General features: G+C 45.5%; 1 protein-coding gene across 1 annotated transcript in view; it reads left to right on the top strand.

Annotated features, from left to right (window-relative positions):
- TMEM71 (transmembrane protein 71) overlaps window positions 1-22,139 on the top strand; it is a 132,499-nt gene that overhangs the window by 37,398 nt on the left and 72,962 nt on the right. The window contains exons 2-3 of the mRNA XM_029592047.1: window positions 17,377-17,436; window positions 18,002-18,065. Of these exons, the coding sequence (XP_029447907.1) occupies window positions 17,403-17,436; window positions 18,002-18,065 (98 nt within the window). The 5' untranslated portion in view covers window positions 17,377-17,402. The remainder of the gene's footprint in view (window positions 1-17,376; window positions 17,437-18,001; window positions 18,066-22,139) is intronic.

The raw sequence follows: 22,139 nt of genomic DNA, 5'->3' as shown, positions 1-22,139 counted from the left end.
TAAATGCAAATTTAATTCATCAACACTAATCATATCATATGTCATATTACAGCTCTGAATATATCACTCACTGTTATCATTTGTCATTGATGATTTTACACAGTCTAATCCAAGCTGATTACTACTCGTTCTCCGCAGCTTGGTAGTCTGTGGTAGTAGCCTCTTCTAGTCATTCTGGTAGATTTATTACAGAGAGCAAAACCACATTGAATACCCTTAAGTATGGCCATGAGAATATATGGTGGTTGGACGTTAGGGCAAATAGCCGCACTAGTTTTGGTAGCTGTTTAGATTATTACAGAATTATTTATCACCAAGTAATGGGAGGAGGGGTGGAAGTGGGATGAAGTAAAGGATACTCTTCACTCATATACCCAGGATAGCAGAGAACAATCAAAAACTGACTTGGATAAGCTTCTATGGCTTGCAGATGGGATACATCCTTGCAGCGTGGAAAAGAATGCCTGGGCAGACTGAGTGCACCTGCCTTCATCTACTGTCCGTCCTGCTATGTAACTTTTCCTTAAATGCTGAACTGACTTTCATTTGGTTATCCATTCCATTTGCTAACAAGAATAGATAAACAAATAAATACAAAAGGAAATAAATGAATACATATATAAATACATAAATAACAGACCATATTTCAAAACCATATTATAAGAAATTTAAATGAGAAATGAACAGAAGCTGAGCCAAGAAAGTGAGTGTGGATGAGAAAGAGTAGAGGGTTAAATCCAGAACTGTGTGAAGTGACAGTGGAGAGCACAGAGAGAAGGCGCCGTTCCAAGATACATGGAAAATAGAAGAGGAGAGATAGGGGCATAGCTCGGTTCCTATGCAGGAGCTCTGCTTTTAGAAAGGTCTCAGACGTCCTGTGACAGTGCCAAAGATCCTTTAAAACAAGAGCCTAAATTCCTTTGCTGTTGTTTTCAAAGTGCCTTGGTAAATGCTCTGATCTGGTATTTCCTTGCCAAGTTATAAAACTTTAAATATAGCAGTTTTATAAGGTGCATTTTATTTTTTGAAAAAGTAAAAAACATTTCTACCTGCCAATCAGATGCAAGATCAAGTGAGCATCAGAGGATAGCTGAATCCTGTAGGAACTCAACTATCCTCTGATGCTGAATTCATACTTTTAAGTTCTGTTTTCTGAAAGCATTCATCCCCTTGGCAGTAAGCTGTACTGAGATAATTGCCTTGAGGTTTCTTTCTTTAGATGTCCTAGTCTTTGGTACAAAAACTTAGAGGCAGAGCAGGACAGTTACTTGAGGAAGGAATCACAAGCTATCTACCTGACTGAATATTTGGAGAGAATCAGTTAGTCCATAGCATTTTCTTCTCATGCACCAAAAAAAACCCAAAACAAACTTCCAAAAAGCTCTTTCTCGTGAAGATTTGTTGTTGGGCACAATTTATTGCACACCTCCAAATTTCACAGAACAGATGGCCTAGAATAGCACTGCTGCCTCACCCAGCTCAGCCTGAACAGGCTGATCCAGTCCTCGTTTAGCCCCACCGTATGCATGGAAATGTCTTAATTTTCCTAGTGACAGCAGAAGCATACAAGTAAATTTTAAAAGGTGCACACTTGCAGCCATACATGCACGTATTGAGGGCATGCAAGCAAAAATATGCTCAATTTTATATTGTGTGTGTGTGTGTGTACCATTTAAAATATCCTTACTGTGTATATGTGTTGGAGTTTTACACACATACTCAGAAGAGACCAGCTGAGAAAAAGAGAGAACCTCTGTTAAAGGCCAATCTGATACTCTCTATATCTCCCACTCAGGCCGATACAGTACAGTGCGGTCCGGCAGAGCGCACTGTTAACCCGCGATTGGACGCCCGTTTTGCATGCGCTAGCTTTACCCCTTATTCAATAAGGGGTAATAGCGCGTCCAAAACGCACGTTCAACCTCCCCCCCCCCCCCCGAACCTAATAGCGCCCACAACAGGCAAATGCATGTTGATGGCCCTATTAGATATTCCCGCGTGATTCAGAAAGTAAAATGTGCAGCCAAACCGCACATTTTACTTTAAGAAATTAGCGCCTACCTAAAGGTCGGCGCTAATTTCTCCGGGCACCGGGAAAGTGCACAGAAAAGCAGTAAAAACTGCTTTTCAGTGCACCTTCTGACTTAATATCATGGCGATATTAAGTCGGAGGTCCCGAAAGTTAAAAAAAAGTAAAAAAAATTTGAAATAGGCGGGTCGAAAACCGGACGCTCAATTTTGCTGGTATCCGGTTTCCGAACCCGTGGCTGTCAGCGGGCTCGAGAACCTACGCCGGCAAAATTGAGTGTCGGCTGTCAAACCCGTTGACAGCCGCCGCTCCTGTCAAAAAAGAGGCGCTAGGGACGCCCTAGCGCCCTAAAATTACCCTAATTTTAATAAATTAAAATACTGTATCGCGCACACAGGAGAGTGGCCTGTAGCGCGCCGGGAAAGCTTACGCTCTCCCGCGATTTTACTGTATCAGTCTGACTGTAAGGAAGGCACTATCAACTCAGGGTGGGCAGAGTTACAAGGGTCTACAGATCCTTGTGCCCTAGGCAGACCAATGTAACACCTCCCCCACACCCCCCCCCCCCAAAAAACCCACCCTGGGTTGAAAGTGCCCTTCTTACAATGGGATATATATATATATAGTGTGTCAGAGAAGCTCTTCAGAAGAGTTTCTCTCCCACCCAACCAGCTGGCACCTTATCAGAACCAGTAGCAAAGTGATCTCCATAACTTGGTGCGTGTTGCCATGGTCATCCTTGCAAAATTCATGGGTTATTGCAAATATGTCTTGATGCCCATTCCCCACTCCTTGTCCGCCTCCTTATTCTTAATGCGCATGCAAGTATGCACGCGTGTACTTCCCGGCTTCTTAAAATTTGCATTGTTCACGCGCGGCCCACATACGTATGTACGCGGCCGTTTTTGCACAAGCAACGCTCTTAAAATCTACCCGTTAACTTCCATGAATGGAACAGGGCAAAACCGCCCATTTGGGTTGCCCCGGCCGAGGGGGTGATTTTAGCTTGCAAATATTTTACAAGGTCAGATTTCCCAGGCTAGCATCAAACAATGTAAGCATCTGTGGGGATCAGCAAGTTCCAATTTTATCCTCAGTCAATTTACAGAAAATTCTGGGAGCTTATTTTTGGCTTTTGATGAATCTTGATGAAAAAATGATTATTTTATGGAGGATGACCTGATACAGCCTTGATTTCTGCTATATTGGCCTTTCACTAAAGAGTTTTGCTAGATCACTTCCAAACCCTTGACAGGTATGCACCAATAAACTGAATGAAAGCATTAGGAATCAAAAGTTCACCTACATTTAATATACTTTTTTGGGGGACAGATTTCATCTAGAAAGCAGACTTGTTTTGTGTGCCAATTAAAAACATGCTGCTTTTGATTGAAAAAAAGCTGCTTTATGATTGACTGAAGTGACGTCAGTAAATATATTTTATTTATTTATTTATTTATTTAAAAGCTCTTCTATACCATTGTTAAGTTAGATAACCATCACAACGGTTTACAGCAAGGCACGATAAAGAATAAAGTAAGTGGTATAGATTACAATTAATCATGTCCCATCATAGTTTGGTAACAATTCACTTCAATAAACTATGTGTGTACATTAAGTTTGTCTGTAGGGAGCATATTAGACGGAAATAATTTAACCTTAATGTGCATTTGTAGGTTACAAATAACAATTTCTAGTCTGGTGCATCCTAATCAATCAACTGTTTTTTTCCTTCTCTTTATCTTTATAAAAAGCTTGTTTAAATAGCCAGGTTTTCAGATTGGATTTGAATATTTTGAAGTTTCTCTGCATCCTTATTTCGAGTGGCATGGTGTTCCATAGCACGGGGCCAGCCAGTGATAGTACTCTCTCCCTAACTTGCATGAGACGTGCTGTTTTGACAGAGGGAACAGTTTGTAGAGCCTTATTAGCAGATCTTAGGTTTCTTTGTGGGACTTGTACGCGCAGAGCAGTAGGGATGTGAATCGTTTTTGAACGATTAAAATTATCATCAGATAATTTTAAAATCGTCCTAAATCGTTAGAGTGCAGATACAATACAAATGCCCCCAATTTATCATGAGGGGCATTTGTATTGTATCGTTAAATAGGGCATGGGAATTATTTGGGGGAGGGCGGGAAAACCGGCACACCAAAACAACCCCTAAACCCACCCCGACCCTTTAAAACCAATTCCTTACCCTCCCCCACCCTCCCGAACCCCCCCAAATGTTGTTACCTGGTGGTTCAGTGGGGGGGGGGGGGGGGGCCGGCGCGATCTCCCATTCTCAGGCCATCGGCGCCATTTTGGCTGCCACTAATTAAAATGGCGCCGATTATTACGAATGGGCTCCGGTCAGGAGTCGTGAACACCACCCAGAAGGGTGGCTCCAGGTGGAGAGAGACAGGAATGGCTAGAAACAGTGTCTGGGTCCAGGCTGGGTCAGGGCAGGCGGCAAGTAGCAGTGTCTGGGTCCAGGCTGGGTCAGGGCAGGCAGCAGTAGCAGTGTCTGGGTCCAGGCTGGGTCAGGGCAGGTGGCAATAGCAGTGTCTGGGTCCAGGCTGGGTCAGGGCAGGCAGCAATTAGCAGTGTCTGGGTCCAGGCTGGGTCAGGGCAGGCGGCAGATAGCAGTGTCTGGGTTCAGGCTGGGTCAGGGCAAGGCAGGTCAGAAGGCCCGTAGGCCACACACACACAGAAGGCCTGTAGGCCACACACAGTAAGCAGGGCAAGGCAGGTCAGAAGGCCCGTAGGCCACACACACACAGAAGGCCCGTAGGCTGCACAAGGCAAGGCAAAGCAAGGAATGAATAAGGCCCGAAGGCCGCGCAAGGCAAGGCAAGGAATAAGGCCCAAAGGCCGCGCAAGGCAAGGTCCTGGGACCAAACGCACAGCAAGCAGGGAAGGAAGGCTAGAGCAGGGAGCCCAGGCGAGCTCGATGCCGAAGCACCGAGGGAACTGTCAGGCAGGGTTATAAGGGACAGCCCAGAACATAGAGTGGACAGGGGAGATGGACTGGGCCTGTCAGGAGAGCCAGCACTAGAGGGACCCCTGGTGGTGAGGCGGTTGCACTGCAGCCATAGCCGTAACAGTACCCCCTCCTCAAGGCCTCCCCCTCCTCCTGGGTCCCATCTTAGCAGGGGGTACTCAATAATGAAGTCAGACCCCTCCTGGGGCGATGCGGCAGGTTCAACTCCTTCCCGAGGCAGCAAGGCAGTCCATAACCCTTCCTGGAGTAATAAGGCAGACACAACCCCAACCTGGGGCAGCAACATAGTCCATAACCCCTCCTGGGACAAGGCGGCAGAGTTAGACCCCTCCTGGGGTAGCAGAGGCGGTGCAGATTTCCATAACCCCTCCTGGGGTGACAAGGGGAACATAAACCCCACCTGGGGCAGCGAAATAGTCCGTAATCCCTCCTGAGATGACAGCAGGACTGGTCCGGACCCCTCCAGGGTCGGCATCAGGGCCGGCACAGACTCCTCCAGGGTCGGCGACAGTAGGACCAGTACGGACCCCTCCCGGGTCGGCAGCTGGACCAGTACAGCAGGCTCAGATGGTTGAGTAACAAAGTCTGTTGGCAGGCCCGGTTCGGACCCCTCCGGGGACTGCAGCAGGACCGGTTCGGACCCCTCTGGGGACGGCAGCAGGACCGGTTCAGCAGGCTCGGATGGCTGAGTCAGAAAGTCTGTCAGTAGGACCGGTTCGGACCCCTCCGGGGACGGCAGCAGGACCGGTTTGAGCCCCTCTGGGAGTGGCAGCAGGACAGGTTCGAGCCCCTCCGGGGGCGGCAGCAGGACTGATTCAGTAGACTCAGATGGCTGAGTCAGAAAGTCTATCAGTAGGACCGGTTCGGACCCCTCCGGGGACGACAGCAGGACCGGTTCGGACTCCTCCGAGGACGGCAGCAAGGCCGGTTCGAGCCCCTCCAGGGGTGGCAGCAGGACCGGTTCGAGCCCCTCCGGGGGCGGCAGCAGGACCGGTTCAGTAGACTCAGATGGCTGAGTCAGAAAGTCTGTCAGTAGGACCGGTTTGGACCCCTCCGGGGACGACACAGCAGACTCAGGTTCTTCTCAGGGTAGTGCAGCAGGCTCGGACCCCTCTCGGGGTGAAGCAGCAGGCTTGGGCCCCTCTCGGGGTGATGCAGCAGACTCGGACCCCTCTCGGGGTGATGCAGCAGACTCGGACCCCTCTCGGGGTAGGGCAGCAGGCTCGGACCCCTCTCGGGGCGATGTAGCAGGTTTGGACCCCTCTCGGGGTGAAACAGCAGGCTTGGACCCCTCTCGGGGTGAAGCAGCAGGCTCGGGCCCCTCTCGGGGTGATGCAGCAGGCTCGGACCCCTCTCGGGGTAGTGCAGCAGGCTCGGACCCCTCTCGGGGCAATGTAGCAGGCTTGGGCCCCTCTCGGGGTGAAACAGCAGGCTTGGACCCCTCTCGGGGTGAAACAGCAGGCTTGGACTCTTCTCAAGATGAAACAGCAGGCTTGGACTCTTCTCGAGGTAATGCAGCAGGCTCGGACCCCTCTCGAGGCGATGTAGCAGGCTCGGACCCCTCTCGGGGCGATGTAGCAGGCTTGGACCCCTCTCGGTGTGAAACAGCAGGCTTGGACCCCTCTCGGGGTGATGCAGCAGGCTCGGGCCCCTCTCGGGGTGAAACAGCAGACTCGCACCCCTCTCGGGGTGGAGCAGCAGGGTTAGAAGTAGTGCACATGGAAGACACAGATTGGACTGCCAAGGGCTTGATACCTGGAGCCAAAGTCTGAAGCTCCTGATTTTGTTTCTGGAGGAGCAGTTTAGAGAAGGCACAGGCAGTTCTAGGACGTCTAGGGAAGGTGCTCGTTAGTGTCTCAACAGCAGCTGTGGGAAGCAGAGCCCTGCTAGAGTTAATCAGCTCTCTCCGTTTTAGAGAAACCTGTTCCCGAGGCTCTAGCACTGGTGTCACAGAAGCCTTCTTGGCCAGGTAAGTCCTGGGTTTTTCTATCCACAAACTGCCAGCTAAAATGTCTGTTTTAGTGGAGCCAGAAGCAGAATACCGGTTAGGAGAGCTGATTGTCTTTTCTAATGGAACAGCTGATCCTAGAGCAGAACAACGGGGGCAGGGTTTGCCTGGTGGTAACAGACACGGAAGACAGGAGCATTTCCACCACCCTGGTTTAGGATTTAGACAATTTAAACATTCCTGATAGACTGAGACGTTCCTCTTATGACAACTACTGCATACCCAGTGTTCTTGGTCTGAGAGTTGACAGGCAAGACAGTTCTTGTAACTGGGATAATTCAAAGTCTGGCAACAAGCACAGACATAAAAACTTGGAGGCTGAGGCATAATGTGAGTAGAAGGAAAAAGAAAAAATTGGCTCACCGGTAGTACCAAGACCTATCTCTTCCCCTGGAAATTGGTGGCTTCGGCATACTGTTACGAATGGGCTCCGGTCAGGAGTCGTGAACACCACCCAGAAGAGTGGCTCCAGGTGGAGAGAGACAGGAATGGCTAGAAACAGTGTCTGGGTCCAGGCTGGGTCAGGGCAGGTGGCAAGTAGCAGTGTCTGGGTCCAGGCTGGGTCAGGGCAGGCGGCAGTAGCAGTGTCTGGGTCCAGGCTGGATCAGGGCAGGCGGCAATAGCAGTGTCTGGGTCCAGGCTGGGTCAGGGCAGGCGGCAATTAGCAGTGTCTGGGTCCAGGCTGGGTCAGGGCAGGCGGCAATTAGCAGTGTCTGGGTCCAGGCTGGGTCAGGGCAGGCGGCAGATAGCAGTGTCTGGGTTCAGGCTGGGTCAGGGCAAGGCAGGTCAGAAGGCCCGTAGGCCACACACACACAGAAGGCCCGTAGGCCACACACAGTAAGCAGGGCAAGGCAGGTCAGAAGGCCCGTAGGCCACACACACACAGAAGGCCCGTAGGCCACACACAGTAAGCAGGGCAAGGCAGGTCAGAAGGCCCGTAGGCCACACACACACAGAAGGCCCGTAGGCCACACACAGTAAGCAGGGCAAGGCAGGTCAGAAGGCCCGTAGGCCACACACACACAGAAGGCCCGTAAGCCGCGCAAGGCAAGGCAAAGCAAGGAATGAATAAGGCCCGAAGGCCGCGCAAGGCAAGGCAAGGAATAAGGCCCAAAGGCTGCGCAAGGCAAGGTCCTGGGACCAAACGCACAGCAAGCAGGGAAGGAAGGCTAGAGCAGGGAGCCCAGGCGAGCTCGATGCCGAAGCACCGAGGGAACTGTCAGGCAGGGTTATAAGGGACAGCCCAGAACATAGAGTGGACAGGGGAGATGGACTGGGCCTGTCAGGAGAGCCAGCACTAGAGGGACCCCTGGTGGTGAGGCGGTTGCACTGCAGCCATAGCCGTAACACTGATGGCCCAATAAAAAAAACAAAACACCTGACCCTTTAAATCGACCCCCCCCCCCTCCCGACCCCCCCCAAACCTTTTAAAATTACCTGGTGGTCCAGGGGGCCTCGGGGGGCCTCGGGGAGAGATCCAGGGGGGCCTCAGGGAGAGGAGAGATCCAGGGGGGCCTCGGGCAGAGATTTCCCATTCCCAGGCATCAGCTATTCTAAAAAAAAAAATGGCGCCGATGCCCCTTTGCCCTTACCATGTGACAGGGAATCCGTGCCATTGGCCGGCCCCTGTCACATGGTAGGAGCACTGGATGCCCGGTGCCATCTTTAAAGATGGCGCCAGCCATCTTTACTCATCAGCCCCTATTATACTACTCTATAATACAATAATATAATATAATATAATATAATATAATATAATATAATACTACTCTATAATACTTTACTCATCAGCCCCTATTATACTACTCTATAATAGATTCCAATTCACATCACTATAGTACAATAATATAATATAATATAATATTATCGCTATTATACTACTCTATAATAGGGGCTGATGAGTAATGATGGCCGGCGCCATCTTTAAAGATGGCGCCGGCCATCCAGTGCTCCTGCCATGTGACAGGGGCCGGCCAATGGCACGGATACCCTGTCACATGGTAAGGGCAAAGGGGCATCGGCGCCATTTTTTTTTAGAACAGCTGATGCCTGGGAACGGGAAATCTCTGCCCGAGGCCCCCCTGGATCTCTCCTCTCCCCGAGGCCCCCCTGGATCTCTCCCCGAGGCCCCCCGAGGCCCCCCTGGACCACCAGGTAATTTTAAAAGGTTTTGGGGGGGGGTCGATTTAAAGGGTCGGGTGGGTTTGGTTTTTTTAGCGGCGCAGGCCTCCCTAAAAAAAAAATTAGGATGTGAATTGGAATCGGAAACGATTCCAATTCACATATCTTAACGATCAGCTTCCCCCCCCCCCCCCCCCCCCCCCCAGCCGAATCTGATCGTTAAGACGATCTGGCACACGATTCACATCTCTACAGAGCAGTGTTAAGCCAGTCAGCTTTTTCATCGTGGATTAGTTTATGTATTATGCATAAAGCCTTATATTGAATTCTTTGTTCAATTGGGAGCCAGTGTAGATCGGCAAGCGTTCCTGTAATGTGATCATTCTTTTTTTTGCCAGTCAAAATTCTAGCAGCTGAATTTTGTAATATTTGTAGTGGCCAAATTGTGGATTGTGGTAGTCCTAAAAGTAGGGAGTTGCAGTAGTCTGTACTTGTGAATATCATTGCCTGCAAAACTGTGCGGAAATTGTTTAGTGTTAGTAGAGGTTTAAGTCGTCTTAGGATCATTAGTTTTGCATATCCTTCCTTTATTTTCAAGGAGATGTGTTGTCTCATGTTTAGCTCAGGGTCAATTATTACTCCTAGATCTCGTACTTTAGTTGCTAGCTCAACGGTTTGGTTATTTTTAGTTGTGAGTGTTGGTTGGATGTGGTGTATGTTTTTACGTTCAAGGTGTAGGAATTCTGTTTTGTCGATGTTTATTACCAGTTCCATCTGATTTAAGAGCTGTTTAATTATCTCAAGATACATATTAGCAAGTTTCATTGTTTCTTCAATGGTGTTTACAATTGGTAGCAGTAGCTGTATATCGTCTGCGTATAAGTAGTGTATGATTCCAAGTCCTCCTAGTAGGTGACATACCTGGAGGAGATAAATGTTAAAGAGTGTTGCCGACAGGGCCAATCCCTGTGGGACACCAGTTAGCAGTGTGACTTTGTCCGAAAGTGTATTTTTAATTGGTACTTGGAAACATCTGTTTTTAAGGTATGACTCAAACCATTTTATTGTTTTAATAGTGAGACCTATTTCTTTCAGTCTATTGAGTAGTGTTTTGTGATTTACTGTGTTGAATGCTGCGGAGAGATCTAATAGAACTAGAATGTAGTGTGTTCCATTACTAAGATATTACTTAGTTCACTTAGAGTTCACTTAGGGGTAGATTTTCAGACCGCATGAATAGGCGTACTTTTGCTGGCGCATCAGGCGCCAGCAAAAGTACGCGGGATTTTAGTAGATACGCGCGTAGCCACACGTATCCGCTAAAATCCTGGATCGGCGCGTGCAAGGCTATCGATTCTGTATAGCCGGCGTGCGCCGAGCCGCACAGCCTACCCCCGTTCCCTCCGAGGCCGCTCCGAAATCGGAGCGGCCTCGGAGGGAATCCTCTAACGCCCTCCCCTCACCTTCCCCTCCCTTCCTCTACCTAACCCACCCGCCCGGCCCTGTCTAAACCCCCTCCTTACCTTTGTCGGGGGATTTACGCCTCCCTCTGGGAGGCGTAAATCCCCGCGCGCCAGCGGGGCGCTGGCGCGCCGGGATGCAACATGGGGGCGGGTCCAGAGTGCGCGGCCATGCCCCCGGACCGCCCAGGGCCGTAACCACGCCCCCGGGCCCACCCCCAAAACGCTGCCGACACGCCCCCAAAACGCCGCGTGGCTCGGGCCCGCCCCCGACACGCCCCTGACACGCCCCCTCGGAAAACCCCGGGACTTACGCGAGTCCCGGGGTCTGCGCGCGCCGGTAGGCCTATTGAACATAGGCGCACCGGCGCGCAGGGCCCTGCTCGCCTAAATCCGCCCGGATTTAGGCGGATTTAGGCGAGCAGGGCTCTGAAAATCCGCCCCTTAGAGAATAGCCACTGCCATTAGCAATGGTTACATGGAATAGACTTAGTTTTTGGGTACTTGCCAGGTTCTTGTGGCCTGGATTGGCCACTGTTGGAAACAGGATGCTGGGCTTCATGGACCCTTGGTCTGACCCAGTATGGCATTTTCTTATGTTCTTATGTTCTTCTTATTATCTGATAAAGCTAATAGTAGAGTTTCAGTGCTGTAGTGTTTGTGAAACCCATGTTGCGCTGGGTAAAATATGTTGTTACATTCAATATACATTCAATATGGTTTGACAATTGTTGTTGTACTGTTTTTTCAATTAGTTTGGCTAGTAAGGGTAAGTTAGAGACTGGTCTATAGTTATTGAGAACTAGTGGGTCAAGGTTCTTTTTTTTAATTATTGGTTTAATAATGGCTCCTTTCAAGGTATCTGGCATTACTCCTTCATCAAGTGAGAGATTGAAGATTTTAGTTAGGGTTGGGGCTATTGTGTTGGTGAGTTTTTTTAGTTCAGTAATGGGAATGGTGTCAATTACGTGGGTGGCAGGGTTCATTTGATTTATCATTTTCTCGACTTCGTCTTGTGATACTTCTTCAAATTCTGACCAGTTACTAACATCTTTAGTGGGCATTTTAATCTCTTGTTTGGTAGTGTTAGGGATTTTTTTTCTCAGGTTCTCAATTTTCTCTTTAAAGAATTGAGCTACCTCATTGCATTGGTTCTCTTGTAATGTTTGGCAGTTGTTTGTGTTGTCACTAGTTAGATTCTTTACTATGTTAAATAGGGTTCTGGCGTTATTTGAGAATTTTTCTATTTTTGAGCTGTAGTATTTTTTTTTAGTGTCTAAGATTGTTTTTTTGTAGTATGCAAGTTGTTTCCTGTACTTTGTTAAATTATCAGCAGTTTTGTTATTTTTCCATTCTTTTTCTTTCTTTCTAAGGCATCGTTTTATTTCCTTGATTTGTGCACTATACCATGGATTATTTTGCTTTGATTCTTTGATGAGGGCCATTTGCATAGGGTTTAATTCAGTTGCCAAGGTAGTGGTTCTATTTAACCAGTCGGTTGTTGCGTCATGGCTATTTGCATAGTTAATGTGAGTTAATTCTTCGAAAAGTCGGTCTTTGAGTATATCTGTGTTGAAGGGGGGACGGTAAGAGAATTCAGCTGATTCAATGTTTTGCTTTATTATTGGTCTTGCGTGCTTGATCTGGGAGTTAATGAGAAAATGGTCTGACCATGGGATTTGTGTGTATTCCGTTTTTATGTTTTCCAGGAAGCTACTGTTAATGAAAGTAAGATCTAATGAGTGGCCAGCTTTGTGTGTTGCTTTATCTGTGATCAGTTTGAAGCCTAATGCCGTCATTATGTCAATTAGAGTTTGGCTGTATTAGATAGGGGGAGAACATCCATGTGAAGATTAAAGTCGCCTAATATTATGGTGGGTTTAGAGGGATTTAGCTGTGTTGTGAAAAATTCAATAAGTGGGGAGATGTTTAATTCAAGGAGATTTGGTGGGCAGTAGACCAGGCAGATTTGAAAATGGTTCGTGTCAAAAAGAGTGATTTCATGATGCGTGGGTGCTGAGATTGGGATTAATTTAGTTTAAAATTTTTTTTTCAATAATTAGTAGTAAGCCTCCACCTCTTTTATTTATTCTCGGGATTGAGAAGACTTCATAGTTTTTGTTTGGTAGCTGGTTCTTTAGAACTACATCTGATTTTTTTAGCCATGATTCTGTTATTGCTATAAAATTTGGTTTTGTGTCATATATTAGGTCTGTGATGATGGGAAATTTTTTTGTCACTGATTGTGCGTTGACAAGAAAAAAGGAGATCATTAGTAGTTTGTTTAAATTGGTACTGTTTGTGCGTTTTACAGGAATTAGATTATTTGAAGTCAAATTGTTTTTACTTTTATGGCTGTGATTGAAATTGTGTTGTTGTTTCAATGTTTTGCTTGCATACTTACCCTTTCCTGTGCTTACTTAGATGGGGAATGTCTGGCTTGTGTTGGTTGAGTGTGCCATCATGTTGTTTGGTAGGTGGTGGTCTTTTTCAGCAGGTATTCTTTCCTGGTGTACAAGGGGCTGTACGAAGGGGCATACAAAGGGGCATGCCCGTTTGTTGTGCCCCTTCGGTGTGCGCCGCCGGCGCGCGGCGCCTCCGGAGTCCCTGTTGTTCTATTTTTACGGAGCAGCAATCTAGTTAACACCAGGTTCATTTGCTATTATAATTAATATGCATTTGCAACAGCCCAAGTACACAAAGATGTATCACCTATTTTAAGCCAAGTTTTTATTTCTTTAAAGAGTAAAATTGTAGTTCAAATGAACAAATGTATTTATGGCCATCATATTTTGTTGCATGCAAGTGGCTGCAAGAATGCTCACTGCACAGTCTTCACTTCTTTAAGCCGAATGCCTCTGATACAGAGATTGTACTGCAACAGGAAGTGTGACCTCATGCTGCCTCTGCTCTTCTGATTGCTGGGGCTGTTTTTGAAAGGAAGCAAGGCAGTTTAGAAGCACAGTGCCTTTCTCAAGACCTCAGACGTGAAGTAGGAAATTGCACAAATAGCTCACCTTCACGAAAGGGCTCCTGCTGTTGAAGAGAAGGAAACCTCTGCTGCATTCGCCTGCAGACAGTGGACAATGTTTTCCCAGGCCTGCAGGTGGAAAGATTCTGAAGTTGCTTGGCTTTGCTCCTCTGCGGGATTAACCGGGCAGCTGGATCTCTCCATCTGCACTCAAGCAAATCCGTCAGACAACTCTGCGTAAGGCTGAATACTTTGTCACTGGGCCCCCGGGGAGAAGAGACTGGAATTTCAGCGCACAAGTACCAGATGTAGGTACAGACAGAACAGAATTCTCATAAGCAGCTGTGGCAGAGAGGATGCAACCTAGGGTGCGTCTCCTGACAGCATCAAACAAGTTGGTTTGAACAGTTTAATTGCTCACGTTGCAGTCTAGCATCTGCTAATGACGTGGTTTACAAACCCGTACACTAAGAACAATATTTAAATTTCAGTTAAGTGGAGAAAAATAAATGTGAAAGTCGTGAGGCAATACCACCCTTATGTTCTAAGGGAGAAAACACAGATGTAAGTTGTAAACGCAAGAAACATTATGTATAGCAGGATTAGTCACTGCTCATTTTTGGTTAAGGTTACAGTGAATAGCATCAATTCAGAAATGTTCTCTTTTAGTCTTTTCTATTTATTTTTATCGCATTTAGTATAGTGTCCTTAACATACACGTTTATTCTGGTATTACAATATATCAGGGTGATGGAAGTTTACTGAAAATGTACAAAACAGATGCATATGGAAATAGCAGCTGATGCTTTTGTAATTTGTTTTTTGTGTGGGCATGTGTGTGTGTGTTGTAACCTGAGATTATGTAAAAGCAGAGCAATAAAGGGAGCAATAAAGGGATAGTGGAATGGAATTTATAGGAACCACGGCTATGAAATGATCTAAGTCACTATGAGGGAAATGCAGCACATTTTAAGCAATCCAGCTATTCATCAACTTTAAATAAAACTATTAAAAGAAGTCTACATTTTGCCAGTATTTACATACCTATTACCGTCTTAGGCCTGCATTCACCATTCTATCACAGAATGGTGAATCCAGCGAAAACGGGGGGCGGGAGGAGAAGGGGGGTGGGCCTGCGAAAGCCGGCAGCCATCGCACCACCGCGGTGTTATCACGGCCGGCTTTCGCACCCAATAGCGCCACCATGAAAGGTGGCGCTATTGGGCACACTACTGGTGACGATAAAGTGTCTTACCTTATTGCCGCCAGCGAAGACATTGCGAAGTCCGCCCCGACGCTGCCATGACTCCTCCCCTCGCCACCCCAACTCCGCCCCTAGCAAGCTATCGCACGCGATAAGCCTTACAAAATGACCCCCATAATGTTCAAACGTTCAGAGACCAAGAGATGCTCAGGAGCTCCAGACAAGGAGGTGCACTCACCCAGAGAAAAAATTATACGTCCTGCACTCCGTACAAGTCAGCTCCAATTTATAGTCCAGCTTTCAAAAGTGTCCATGGGACACTATTTGCGCATGTAAGTAGTCCCGTAGAAATTTATGCTAGTGTTTTATAAATTGTGTGGCGGGATCTGCACTGTTTATAAAATACCACGTATTTCTGCCCTCAAAGTACACGTGTATGTTTCAATAAACTCTTATATTTGTAATGCAGAAACACACACATTTTCTCTATCCATTTTATGAAATAACACACATATATTATATGCACAAAATAATTATAATAATGCATGCATAATAACCTTTGAATTAAACGAACAGGCAGGTATTTTATAAACTATGAGCCTACTCTGCTTCTGAAAATACTTGAGTGTGTACTTGGAATCACCAATTCACCCCCCCCCCCCCCCAGCACTGTACCCTGAACCCCCAGCACTTCACCCAGACCTCCCACCCAATGACTGCAGACAAAAGACAAGTGCAATTGCAATTATGGGAGTCAATTAGCGAGTGCAAAAATGCACGGACAATTTTGGGAATGTGTGCACGTACTTCCAAACCCCGCCCCAGAACACTCCTAAACCACCCCATTTTTTCCCCTGTTCACAATTGCAGATGACACTGCATGTATGCACGCACATACTCTAAAGGTATATCAAATAGCATATAAATGCATACATGCTACTTATGCGGGTATATGCTAATTTTGCACATGTAATTCCCATGTAACCTTTTGAAAATTATCTCCACTGAGCGCATGAACCAGGAAAAAGTCTTAGTAAGTCAAAATTCTTTAAAAGAATTAAAAGCTGCAGTTGTTGGGCCCATTGAAGGTAATCGTTCTCAGTATTTCACTTTTTTCTTGTGCTGCTTTTTTAACTGTACTGAACTTACGGGCTCCTGCACATTTTCTGTTTGATGGGACTGCTATAGTAGTACAATAGAGCGCTGAGATGTCAGGTAATAACAGTATCGAGTAATATTAAAGACAGGGTAGTTTTCAAAAGAAAATGTAAATGTAACCTACTATCCTAGCAATTTTCAAAAACCCATTTACCCATGTTACGTGCACTTAACACAAGTAAAACCTATTGACAATTCAGTAGCATATATTATAGCAATTTTAGCCATACATCAAAAGCGCTGTCTGCTCGGGAGGAAGGCACTGCAGTGGCTTCACTATAGGGCATCCTTCGAGCAGAAGGCGCCATTTTTATTTGATGGAAGAAGAAGAAGACAGCAGAAGGCCTGGTCCTGGGCCTTGGGTCGGGATCTAGTATTGGTCTTGGGCCTAGGTTTGGGGTCTCAGCAACGGGACCCGGGTTTGGTCTGGACCCTAACATTGGTTCTGCAACTGTGGTGGAGAGCTTTATATCATATATATATATATATATATATATATATCCACATCCCCCTTCCTCTTCTCGCCTTTTTCCCCCTCCCCCTCCCTTGTTTTATTGTAATTTTCCTCCTTTCTGTTCACTGTAAACCGGCATGATGTGCTTCACGAATGTCGGTAAATAAAAGTTCATAAATAAATAAATAAATAAATAATAATAATAAAATAATGGAGCATCCTTGGTAGCTTCTCTTCCTGCATGCTCCATATGTTTCTTTTTTTTTTTTTTTAGGCCACTCTAGATATATTTTTGTGCTGAGTTACTGATGAATATATACTTTAATGCAGTTGCTAGTAGACAATCCAAATATTTCCCATTATGGCTTGGTGACTCTAGTTGTAAAAAAGGGAACACATGGTTTTCTCAGAATATACTCTGCTACGTTCTCACTGAAAAGGTTTTTAAAATACTATTTCAATTTTAAGAAAATATTGTAAAACTGTACATTAAACCCCACTGCCTCTACTATGAAAGTAAAGAGTTCTAGTAATGTTATTGTTCCTGGAGAGAACTGAGGTCTTTGTAGTTGTTGTGAAACCTTTTAATGATCAACAAAAGAAAAAATATTCTATAACAAGACCACACATAGTTCCCTTCTTCACATGTGGTCTCAAAAGCTCATGTCACATGACATCATTTTATATTGATCTGATAAAAGATGTTGCAGCCTACCAAGCCTCTAGCATAGGGCAAACGTTTATATATTGATGACATCATTGTTCAAACATTCAAAGAAGGAAACAATGGTGAAAAACAAAGTATGATGTCATTTCATTATGATAGTGCCCATGCCCTAGTGTAATAAATTATATGTGGAATTACATATGAACTCAGATAGCGTAGGAAGAGAGGAACAGTCAAGGAATGTGATGCCATGCATTTAGCAAATGCTATTCACTTTTTAATTCAGATTGATTGAATGATTACTTTTATATTTTGTAGATACTCCTTTAGAAGGTCATCCCAAGATGTATCAACTTTCAACACCGCTGGAAAGAAAATGTATGTTCATATTACTGTGACCATCTTTTGCTATGGACTGCTAAATTGTGTGGTGATAAGAAAAGTGTTTGTTTTTTTTAATGAAGTGAAAATATACAATTATTTTTCTCCACCAAAAGCAGTAAATTAAAGTGTCACAATGATACTAAGGGGGAGGACACACTTATCACAACACAGAGAAGCTATTTGTTAAATATTTTTCATGAGCTCTTGACTGCGAGCTGATTTTACGCCATCTCCGAGGTTGGAGTTAAATTTGCCGCGTTAAAAAGTGTTTGTTGGGCACCCAGCGTTTTACTGCATCAGAGGTAATACCTGATGTCTTCCTCTACATGCAATTAACATCTGATGGACGCTATTGGCTTCACATTTGTTAAGGTGCACGTTTTTGGACGCGCTAATCTCCTTACTGCATCCAGCACTAGTCTAGTGCATCCAAAAAGTGTGTCCAACAGACTGTAAACCCGTTCTCTAGGCTGGGCGCACTTTATTGCATCGGCCCCACTGTGTGTTAGCAAGTCAGTGCTTTGTGTTTTCCTTCATTATTTGATCTGTGTCTCACCAGATCCTTCATGGTTCGGAAGAAATGCCGGATGTGTTACACCTCCTTCTGAACATTATTTTTCAAGGTACAAATTTCAAGCTGAACATGACTGTCATGTCATAATATAACTAATGATATCTTTGTTTATTTTTCAATTACTCTTCGTATAGTGATGCCATCAACATACAAAATTCTTTTCAGTTTGGGAAAAAGAGGCTGATAGGGAAGCTTTATTATTAACTGTCATATCTAAACTGTGATTTTGCAGCTGAACTGATGAGAGTTATCAGCATTATATTGGAGAAAAATACTATGGAACTTCTCTTTTTCAAATTTAATAAGTATAGAATTTATTAAATAGGAAGAAAAGCACTTCTCCTGAAGGAAAATTGATCCTTCCAGATATATACAATTTATGAGGGATGGGCATTCGGGAGAAACAAAATACAAAGGGGTAGATTTTCAAAGGGGTACGCGCGTACGATACGCTCGTACCCCCCGAAAACCTACCCCAAACCCCCCCTGCGGCGCGCGCATGCCCCGGGACGCGCGTACGTCCCGGGGCTTGCATGGAGGGGCATGTCGGGGGGTGTGCCGCGAGTGATGCGGTGTTTCGGGGGCGGGCCGCAAGTGACGCGGCATTTCGGGGGCAGGCCTGGGTGTGTGGCGCCGGCCCGGGGGCGTGGTCGAGGCCTCCGGAACAGCCCCCGGGTTGGGTGATGGCACGCCAGCAGCCCGCAGGCGTAAATCTGCCAACAAAGGTGGGGGGGGGTTAGGTAGGGGAAGGGAGGGGAAGGTGAGGGGAGGCGGAAGGAAAGTTCCCTCCGAGGCCGCTCCGATTTCGGAGCGGCCTCGGAGGGAACAGGCAGCGCGCGCTGGGCTCGGCGCGCACAGGTTGCACAAATGTGCACCCCCTTGCGCGCGCCGACCCCAGATTTTATAAGATACGCGTGGCTACGCACGTATCTTATAAAATCCAGCGTACTTTTGTTCGCGCCTGGTGCACATTCGTGCCTGGTGCACATTCATCAAAAGTATGCCCGTGCGTACATTTATAAAATCTACCCCAAAATGAGATGATATTTTGTATTTTGTTTCGGGTTCTTTTCAAAATGGAACGATTTAAATTCTGACAAAATTTCCTTGAAATCTTGTTTTGTTTTGAAAATCGATTATAAAAAGCCTCTGCTTGGGTATGCCTAGGCCTGAAGCTGGGGCCTCATCTAGGGAATAGTCTGAGACCCAAAGCATGTGCTCCAGTCTACTGCTGAGTGCGACTGTGGCATCTCAGCCTAGGCCTAGGCTCGAGGCCCGGGCCTTGCCTAGACATAAGCTGCGGTCCGATGAAGAGGCTGCTGTAAATGCCTGAGCACAATGCCGGGGACTCATACTAGGCCCTGGCCTGATGCTGGGGCATTGGCTGAAACCAAAGCAAAGGCCCCCAAATGTTTTTCACTTACCTGATCCGACGGCCTGGCCCAGGCAGAAGGCTGGGTCCCAACACCTGGGCCTTGGCCCAGACCTAGGTCTAATGCCTTGCCTCTGACCCAGAGGCTGGGTCCTGATGCCTTGGCCTCAGTCTAGGCCACAGCCTGGGTCCAGGATAGATGCCAAGGCCAGCTCTAGGGACCGGGTAGTGATACCTGGGCCTCAGCCCAGACCCAGGCCTGATGCCAGGGCCTGACCTTGAGGCTGGGTCCTGACACCTGGGCCTTGGCCTGGACCCAGGCCTGGCCTGAGGCCGGGTACCGATGCCTGGGACTCAGCCTAGGCTAGGGTCCAAGCACAGGCCCGACGCCAGGGCCAGGACTGGAGGATGGGTCCCAATGCCAAGACCTTGGCCCAGGGTCATGCCCCGGCCTTGAGCCAGGCCTGGAAGATCCTCTTCACAGGTTTTCAGTCTTCTTTCTTCTTGAAATGTCGCCGTCTGCTAAGAATGCACTGCAGTAAATTTACTCCGTTGTATCTTCCCCAGCAGAGGGAGACATTTTGATGTACAGCAGCTAATTGAACTGCCGTTCATCAAAAGGATGGGTGAGCTGGAGTTAATTTACTCCTGTGCATCCCCAGCAGTCAGAGTCATTTCAAGAATGAGAAAGAAAACTGAAAACCTGAGAAGAGGATCTTCAAGGCCTGGCTGCAGGCCGGGGCCTGAACGTGGGCCAAGTTCCGGGTGTCAGGACCTGGTCTCCGGTGTCAGGAATGCACCCAGGCTTTACTCTAGGCCAAGGCCCAGGCACTGAAGAGAGCTTATGCGCTATGTTTAGTTAACAAAGTAAAGAGAACCTGTTTTCCATTTATGCTAATCTGGTTATATGTGCATAAACCAATTATGAAAAAACCACAATCCAATTGCCAGGATTTGTCAAATTTAAGACCTATTTCTAATCTACCTAGCATATCTAAGGTTTTGGAGAAGGCAACTATCAGTGTCCCTTGAAACGCATAGTACCCTATTCCCGATTCAGAAAATGTTATAGCACTGAGACTCTTTTAGCATCCTTACAAGATATTATTCTTCGAGGAGCGGATAACAGCCAAACCTCCTTTCTGATTATGTTAGATATCTCATCAGCGTTTGATACAGTTAATCATAAAATTCTCTTAGATTCATTGAAATAGGTATAAAAGACTCCGCACTGAAATGGTTTGACTCTCACTTAAAGAATGGATCTTTTAAAGTGAAATTTCAAGATAAAGAATCTCAACTGATTGACCTTCAACATGGTGTACCCCATGGATCTTCACTGTCCGCGACCCTTTTTAATATTTATATGCTTCCTTTATGTAGAATTTTATCTGGTTTTAGTCTTACACATTTTATATACACAGATGATGTTCAAATTTTAATTCCGATCGAAAAATCAATTGATTTAACACTTTAGCTTTGGTATATATATCAATCTGCCATTAAAAAAATATTAGCCCAAATTATAATCTTTCTTTAAATGCAAAAAAGACTGAAATTTTATATATTTGTCCTAAATTGAGCCAAGCAAAAGAACTTGAAATTCAGGAAACTGCTAAAAATGATCCCATTTCCCTGGAGGTCCGAGATCTAGGGATTTTATTGGATTGTGAATTCACTCTGGGTTAAAAAAATTATTAAGCATGGGTATTTTAAATTGAACGTTCTTAAAAGATTGAAGCCTCTTTTATTTCCAAAAGATTTTAGAATGGTTTTACAAGCTCTTGTTTTATCAAAATTGGATTACGGTAATTCGATGTTTTTAGGCCTACCAGCGAATGTTACAAGACCATTACAAATGTTACAGAACTCTGCAGCTAGACTTTTAACCGGAACTAGAAGATCTGATCATATTACGCCAATATTAAAGGAACTTCATTGGTTACCTGTTAAATACAGAGCACAACATAAAGTTCTATCACTAATCCATAAAATTCTTTACAATTAAAAGATTGAATGGTTAACCTCAGCATTACATTTCCATATTCCATCAAGAATTACAAGATCAGTAGGTACAGGGATGCTGCCCATACCATCTCCTAAAATTGCTCATTTAAATAATGTAAGAGAAAGGGCTAGTTCCATTGCCGGGCCCCAACTGTGAAACTCTCTGCCACAAGAATTAAGGATGGAATCAGACATTAAAATATTTAAAAAGGGTTTTAAAACTTGGCTATTCGAACAAGTCTTCCAAGATTCTTAAATTAATGATTTTATATCCCTTTTAATATTTACATTTAGTTATTTATCTTATTACTGCTCTTACTGTTCTGTATCTTTAACTGTTTAAATTTTACTTTTAATTATTTTACTATTTTAACTGTTTTTTTATTTTATTATGAAACTATGTATTTATTTCTTTTCATTTAATTTTGGAAATGCGAATATTTTTAAATGAATATTTGTTAACAAATGTAAACCGATTTGATATGTTCACATGAAACATTGGTATATAAAAATAAATTAATTAATTAATACAAGGAACAGTGTTCAAATATTCTTTGGCTAACAACTTGACAGTGTGTAAGGAGAATTTTTAAGGGGTTTAGAAGGGTCATATGGAGGAGGTGTTCAAGGGAAAACAGTATACAGGGGTTCTGGTTGTGGTGTTGTGGTGTCTGAGATCAATTGTTTCAAATTTGGGTGGGGTAGAGGAAGAGATTGAACCCAGGGGGAGTTACATTGGGGGTC

Source organism: Rhinatrema bivittatum, chromosome 2, assembly GCF_901001135.1.
Source record: "Rhinatrema bivittatum chromosome 2, aRhiBiv1.1, whole genome shotgun sequence".
Lineage (NCBI taxonomy): Eukaryota > Metazoa > Chordata > Amphibia > Gymnophiona > Rhinatrematidae > Rhinatrema > Rhinatrema bivittatum.
This window is presented reverse-complemented; position numbering and strand designations above follow the sequence as displayed.